The sequence below is a fragment of the Formica exsecta genome, unplaced genomic scaffold, assembly GCF_003651465.1.
Source record: "Formica exsecta isolate Colony F162 unplaced genomic scaffold, ASM365146v1 scaffold245, whole genome shotgun sequence".
NCBI classification, from domain to species: domain Eukaryota; kingdom Metazoa; phylum Arthropoda; class Insecta; order Hymenoptera; family Formicidae; genus Formica; species Formica exsecta.
The window spans coordinates 396,967-405,207 of NW_021849727.1; the positions used below are offsets into that span (position 1 = coordinate 396,967).

Sequence of the window (8,241 nt, forward strand, 5' to 3'; positions counted from 1 at the left end):
CGGAAGCTAAATCGCGAGCGCGCGCGCGTGCGGTGTGTTGATAATAATTTGGCAGGTACGTACATTTCGTGAATTCGTATGGTCGTGTGCGGAAATATACGGAATCATCGTGTAACGGGAGAGTGACGGCCGACCGGCCGTTGGCACAGTGGAGGGTTTTCTACATATAGAGGTGAGCGCGAGTCGCGAAACGATTCAGTCTTCTCGAAACCACGCAGCAATAAAATACAAGACGTGGATAAACAACAATAGCCGCGGGCACATTTGTTCTCCGCCAATGTGCCGATCGTTCGTGCAAATTTTTTGACGATTTTTTAACGGCCGGATCTTCGAGTTCGTGTAAAGTTTGTGCAACGTTGCAGCTGCCAATTCCTCCTCTTCCGGGTAAGAAATCCTTCTTCGTGGCATGAAAAATCGAAAATTAATAATTTCCTTTTCCACAATTGTATTGCTTGGCATCGAATATAGTAAATGAAAATTTTCCCGGTTTCTGTGCGATTGATAAAAATAACATATACTAACAAGTATGAAGAAATTTATTTTAAAATGCTACTTATTCTTGACCTTTTTTATCGGTTATCGTTGGTCATGTTAAAATCTTCCAATTTAAATATACTGAAACTAGAGTTTTCTTAGTATGCTCCTAAACTGCAAAAGCATATAATGCAGAATACATCATATAAGTCGGTTATCAATTATTACATACTTTATGATAATCAATCTGTTATCGAGAGATCTTTGAAAGTGGATTAAGCAAAATTAGTTAATAGTAAATAGCTACGGATTTTGTAACTACTATTTTATTCTATTTACTTCCTTAAAATTTCCGATATTTATAATATAAAATCAACATTTGTAACGTGCGCATAATTATAGATGCATCGCTGCGGAAATGAATTTTTTTGACAAATTTCGTAAATTGTATAAATTAGAATATCGAAAGTTTGCACAATAGAAAGAGAGAGAGAGAGAGAGAGAGAGAGCTGTTATCAAGCAGTAAAGACTCATTAAGCAGAGGATTAAGTGAGATTAGATAATAGTTACTTTAAAATTTTTTTCACGTTCACGTCATTAGAAAATCAATATTTATTTTATTTTACAAGCAGCACACACTTATCGATATAAAAATTGCGCGAACTAAAGTATCGGAAGCGCAGCGATTTATTCAATGTAAAGTCGCAACAAGCCGCGATCGATCGATAACGCGCGTACTAAATCACGGATTTAATTAACGAAATGCAATTGCATGGCAGTCATGAAACGTACGATTCAATCAGTTACGCGCGGGACGTCAAAGTTTGTTTGACAGCTCGGAAAACTCAGCTTTCCATTTGTTTGTTATTTGCATGTTGATATAATTATTATTCGATCTGACAAAGGACCCCGCACTATTCTTATGAGAAAATGTCTTTCTACGGATTTGTCTAATTTTTGGATATGTTGTAGTTCTCGTCATTCTGAACAAATGTTTCAAGGGGCATGATGTCCCAAGCAACTTGATCATAAATCTTCCAAATTTAACATGTAAAGATATAGGCTTTTCAACTCGATATATGTGACCTTCGGTTGAATGTGCATGTGTGTATATATGTATGTGGGAGTGTTAATCATTGACAATAATAATGATCAATAATAATTTTTTATCTTTAACTTGACTATATTAGTGTTAATTATTGTTAAAAGCCATATGAAGACAACAAATTTACGTGGTACAATCCAGTATATTTGGATTTCTAATATATGTCAATTATAAAAGTGGACATATATTGTGTATGTATTGAGTTGAACGAAAAGTTTGTGCCGTTTTTTCAGCCTTCATCTGTTAGCAAAAAACGGCACAAACTTTTCGTTCAACCATAAAAGCCTATACATTTACATGTTAAATCTGGACCTTCCAGAACTTGTAGCGCGAAAATGGCTCGTAGGATCAAATTGGGCTTATTGAGACATTTGTTCAGAATAACGAAGACTACAACATATCCAAAAATTCTTCAGTTCTTTCGACTAATTGTCGAATTCAATAAGATATTGATATTTACATTATCATCAATCATCTCTATTTGCCATAGATATTCTAATGTCGCAAAGTCGATAAAAAAGTATGTCAAGAATCGGTTTTTTTTTATTTTGCGACTTGTTAACAGAAACTTTAATAAGCAGATTTCGTCAAAAAATGTTATTAACATTTATCAAAGAATTTTATTAATAATTAACAGAATCTAAAATATGCTAGAATTTTATCGGGATTTACTACAATTACGGTAATTTACTGCAGTAAAAATATCAAGTCATTTCAAAGTACAGTAGCAATTGATAAGATAACGAGAAAAAAATATATGCATTGCCAACTTATTTGCATCGGTGTAAACTCATTCTTCCGTTGCAATTTCAAATAAGGACATTACAGAGTGAAGAGACACGCGATTACCGTAATTTATTGCCATAATTTAAATTCATAAATAATATAATCTATATCAATAATAGTATAAAGTAATATAATCACTATAACCTATATTTTCAGTGATCGTTTAATTGTGTCGATATGGAGCAAAATGGTGTATCGATAATATCTCCACCGGGTGTCACGGAAAATTCTGTCGGAAAGTCCAAGAGCATCGGTATCACGCTAAGATCTGGCAGCTTACAATCGGCTAAGGAAAAGTTGAAGGCACCCTGTGAGTATGAATTAATGGTGCAATTACAATCGAATCGAAAACGGCTTCGAAAATGTACAGATTTTAATAGAAACTCATATCGAAAATCAAATGCAAATTAAAAACAGTTTGCAAGTATATTTAATACAAGTTTTAATATAATGTTTTGTGGAAAAATTTCTGTGGTACAAAACTTGGTAATTTTTTTCAATGGCAAATTTCTACGTTACGCATATTTTTTTTTTTTTTCTTTAAGAAGAGTCGATTTTCGAATTTTTTAAGATAAATTTCGCATTAGATAGTTCACTTTTGTACAGAGTTTAATTGAAATTGGATAATCAGATTTTATTTCCATTTTATATCGATATGGTTTGCAGAAATTTACGTTTAAAAAAATAGCACGATGCATTACTGAATATTAACGCGACCGAGTGAATAATGGCGCCTCTAGTTTAGTAGAATGACAAATTTTCATGTGTGTGAAACTATTTGGAACAAATTTCATTATAATTCGTAGAGGTTACCGTCCTATTAGAATATGGAACTTATTTTGCAGCTATTTTCGCACAAAGGTATATATCAATCTAGATCTCAAACTTTTAATTCGGAATCATCTAATTTTGCAGCGATTAATCATTCTTTCGCGAACAATGCCTGCTCCAAGAAATATTGAATATTGTTAGATCGAGAATACAATTGTAAAATATTTTTATTCGTCAATAAGCAAATTAAATTTTTTTGAAACGATTATTGATCAATCTTTCTGCTAATGTAATATAAAATAATGAAGAGAAAGGATATTAGCAAAAAACATTTACAATAGAAGCAAATACTGAAAAAAAGTACTAGGATGTTTTAGTAATAAATCCTATCTGAAATTTCTTCTCTAACGGCAATCTTGTATTTAATTCTTGATTCTAAATTATCAATCAAACGTTATAATAAATTTTACTAAAATCTTTAAGTTAAAATTATATTAAAAAATGCTGTTTTTTCATCTTTATTTCATTTTCTGATATCTATGATTGTCAAGACGACAATTCCTGAGAGATCTTGCACGCTTTAAATATTAAAAAAAATATGAAACTTTTATAATTTTTACTTTTTTATTCATATATATACATATATATGTATAATATGGGATTCTCGCCGCGAAAATTTCGCGGCTTCCTATTCGGGAAAAAGGAACGTACAGAGAATTCGTTTCGCGGTGAAGTTTCATAGGAAGAATCGATCGTGTAACAAAATGGAAAGGCCTCGCGAACGATCATTCGTTCCTGCTTTCAAGATTGACCTTAAACTCACGGAATCGTCTGCTATCGCGAGTCGACCGACCTCCTATTCACATCCCGCCGGTTTTCTCGGTGAAAGAAAGAAGAAAGCGGAGGTTGCATTATACTGAGCGCATGCTAAGCGACGCTCTACGAGTATTCCCGACCTGAAAATTGGGTCGGAAATCGGATTTGCGAGTCTCCGGGGGAAATTTCTCTCTTTCGCGCGTTGCATTCCCATAGCGCATCTCGCCGTATCAGCGGCATCCTTGATACGAGAAAATTAAGAAAATTAAGTAAATTCTCGTGCTTAAGGATAATATCATCGCAAGTCGCACCTGCCATTTATTATGCAAAAAAATATTCAGTTCCGGAAACGATTCACGTTTCAACCACGTGACTTCACAAATAGATTATATTCTCGATATGATCTTTAAGATTGTATAATTTCTTTCCTGTAAAATCAATAGCGATCTAATCTATTTACAGATTCACAGATTATATTTTTCTAAATTATCAAATAATCTTTTCTTTCATTAAAATGAAAGAAGAGTTTCAGTAGTTTCAACCATCGTAATGCGACGAGAGTTTTCAATCGGCGGCGCGTTTCGCTGTTTGATCTAGAAAGCGGATTGTGTTTCTTTTGACGAGCGTATTTCGGTCGTTTCTCTAGGAAAAAGAAAGTGCATAATGCTACCGCATCAGGAAACACGGTTGCTCGGATGTTTTTACGAGGCACGTACGCGAGGAGTCTCTCGTTAATGAAATTAGATGATAATTATAAAGCGGGACGCGTACATGCTTAGCACCAAGCTTCTTTTTTCTTGCTCTTTTCTCTTTCGTTTTACAAGCGTGGAAAAATGATGTGTTTGGAGATCTTAATTTCAGGAGAGTCGATCTCTTGTTTTTAGCTCCTCTAGCATGTTACACGCTTCGCAGCGTATCTACATCGCGAGATATTAATTAACTTGAAGCATCATTTCCCTCGGACATCCTCACAATGCGTTCTGCGAAAGTCTTAGATCCGATAAATGATGAAAAAAAAAAAGAGGATGCGGGTGAGAGGAATTGATTATTCCCGAATGGCTTTTTGTGGATTGTATCTTCCTGAGAAAATCTAGGGAAACAGATATCGCACGCGGAATATTGAATTATTCGCGTGCACTTTCACCCGCAATCGCGATGTAAGTTCAATTTATAGTCGCGAATATACACGCGATAGTCTTCGGGAATTAATTAGAATTTAATATAGCGCGTGGAGAGTTGCGTGAAGAATAAATATTTGGATGCGGGTCACGTACCGCCTCATAATCCCTTCTTAGAACATTGCGGTAAATGATTAGAAACTTGTTCATGCCATGTTGATGTAAATACTTTGGATAATTTGTTTCGAAATTCGTTAAAAGCCTACAAATATTCATTTGCATTGACAAACTAAGTGTTAAAACAAAAATCCTTCAAAAATAGTTGAGATATTTTATAAATAATTTCCTCCTTTAAATTCAAGATGAAATTTTGAGAGAAAGAGAGAGAAATGTACTTCAAATAATATTTTTCAATACAAGAACATTCGTGCATTATAATTTGTATACCAATTTAAAGAAACATAATTAAGAGAGAAAAATTAAGAGAGAAAAATTAAGAGAGAAAATAGAATAACGGAGTAGTTCTTTGCCTCTTGCACGGCATAGAAAGTAGTTCGAGAACGATAGATTGTACAAGACGGGAGTGTATACTTGTACTCGATTTGATGAAAGGAAATTTTGAAACTCCAGTGTTTAAGAATCGCTTGCATTATAATGCCGGCGACATCGCCAACGATCGCGGAAAACCTCTATCGTTGTAATTATTTTTTTATGTCATCATGTTATATGACAGTTTATTATTACAGTTTTCGTAATAATATCATTAATCTGGAAACGCGCGGTCGCCTCATAAAAATTTCCGCGTGCATCGCGAATATTACGTCATTTTTATTGTTAAAGATGCACAATGCAACGCAAATTTCTGATGTAAGTTTCTACACGAGATATTTATAATGCAGATACATCAATGTCAGCGATAAATATTTTTCGTTGTCTTGTCAGGCGCTTAAAGAAGTTCAGTCTGTCGATGGCGATCGGTGACAGCAAATTATGTAAATGCATGCAAAATATTTTCGACGGATTGAGATTGTTTTTTGTAAAATTTCGTAATAAGAGCAGTGCAAATAGCGAAATATGAAATATATGTAAACACAAATTGTAATAAAAGCGTTTTCGGCTTCATTGTAGACGCACAAAATAAATCGCGCACAAGTAAAAAATCAATAATAATTTTCCTTTTTTCTCCATTATCATAATCTCTTCGCTATATGCTTTTTATCGTATTCATACGATCTTTTAAGTCTTTTAATTCACATTCATCGAAATCTAGGGAATTCGCATAGTTGATATTATCGCTGTAAAACTGCTCCGGATTCCTGAGACGACATAATTATTGCCAGATTGGGGAGCCTGCTGTAAATCGAACAAGCGGTGCTTTGAGAAAATTTAGTACATCGCGATATTCTCGAGTTTTAGAAAATCCAGAGTTTCACTCTTTCTCGTTACGATTTATCGTGACAATCGCGTTGTAATTTACCGATACTTCCTCCGTATCCGTTCTCACGATGGTGCTCCGCTTCCATCACGATATGCGCGACGATATAGCAGGTAGACACTAAAATGTCATGGGAATGCAATCAAAGGCGAGACAATGGTCTTTTGTGTCGCAGTATAACGCGATCTTATTATTATTTATCCGCGTATTTCTCCGCGGCAAATGTTTTTGGAACGAATTTTCAAGATAGATACGCATTAATTCGAGAGAATAATAAAAACTAATATTAATATAATAGAAATACATGGCATTATATATAATTGATATTATATATGTCATTAATAATTAGTAAATGTTAAGATAATTAATGAATAAAATTAAAAATATAGACTAAAAAGATTTATAAGCCAAATTTCATAAATATCATAATTAAGATATTAATATATAATTACAATTAATACATTATAACTTTGCAATATTAATTGAAATATTTCTGTAGCATTTAACAGCGCTGGAAACTTTAGAGATGATTCTCTCATAATTCATAAACATATTCATGATATAATACGAAGCGTTTTATACGCATTTCGATCGTGTCTGAAACTTCAGGCACGTCAGAGGAAGTATGTTTCGTATCCCGAAGCACGGGTGCTCCTGCTGATCTCGTGATAAAATTTCGAGAATGAAAATTCAGCGGGAGGGAAGGAATGCGAGCAGCTCGGTGGCGAGTGCCTATGTAAAAATGCCGTTAATCTCTTTCTCGGTTGCCGCTAAAAATTGAGACGGCGCCGATGACGGAAGAAAGATGGTATCGGCATATCTTACGAGCGGGTACATCGAGTCTGACTCGACAGTCACCATGCTCCGGCCATTCACATCGCGAACTTGACCCACTGTCACACTTGCAGCAACGGTACGCGATGTTATACTCTCTGCCGCGTATTCCGCGTAAGAAAAAGACTACCGTATATCTTTTTCCGCTATGACTTTTGAGGAGTCTATCGCCGGATATCTTCGCAGACGTACAGCAATGATGTAATAACTATAGAGATAAAATTCTCACGCCGGTCAATAAGTCCGTACATATTCATTATGCTATATATATTATAATCAATTTTTTGTACAGTTCGAAAAAGAAGGAGGTTATCAGGTTGTCGACTTGACACTCGACAATAATTATTTCTTCATATTTCACACATATATATCAATGTTATATAGAGGGTGTCCCCAATTTAAATGTCAAAACTTTAGGAGCGTGTAGGGGACCGATAAACTAAGACAAAAAGTCCTTTAGAGATTTACTCGTTTTTGCTTCGTTTTGACGAAAATCACAAAAAATGAAACAAATAATTTTCACCAAAAAACTTTAAACAACACTAAAATTATTAGATTTATCAAAAAGTATTATAAAATAAAAATTGTAGAACATGGAATTAAGAAAAGAGAGTGAGTTAAAATCCTCCTGAGATAAAATTAGATTAGAAACAAAATTTCGCGTTATCGCGTATTTATCTACAATCCTCTAATTGTTCTACAATTTTTATTTTAAAATACTTTTTGATAAATCTAATAATTTTAGTATTGTTTTAAGTTTTTTGGTGAAAATTATTTGTTTCATTTTTTGCGATTTTCTTCAAAACGAAGCAAAAACGAGCAAATCTCTAAAGGACTTTTTGTCTTAGTTTATCGGTCCCCTACACGCTCCTAAAGTTTTGACATTTAAATTGGGGACACCC

General features: G+C 34.0%; 1 protein-coding gene across 3 annotated transcripts in view; it reads left to right on the forward strand.

Annotated features, from left to right (window-relative positions):
- The window catches only part of LOC115236116 (aquaporin AQPAe.a-like), an 18,070-nt gene continuing 9,829 nt past the window's right edge, over positions 1-8,241 (forward strand). Inside the window, exons 1-2 of one of the 3 annotated variants that reach the window (XM_029808341.1) lie at positions 1-384; positions 2,522-2,675. In XM_029808341.1, coding sequence (XP_029664201.1) covers positions 2,543-2,675 — 133 coding nt within the window. In that variant the 5' untranslated portion in view covers positions 1-384; positions 2,522-2,542. Of the gene's footprint in view, positions 385-2,248; positions 2,262-2,521; positions 2,676-8,241 lie in introns of those variants that run through there. The other 2 variants (XM_029808342.1, XM_029808344.1) reach the window with 2 other exon arrangements.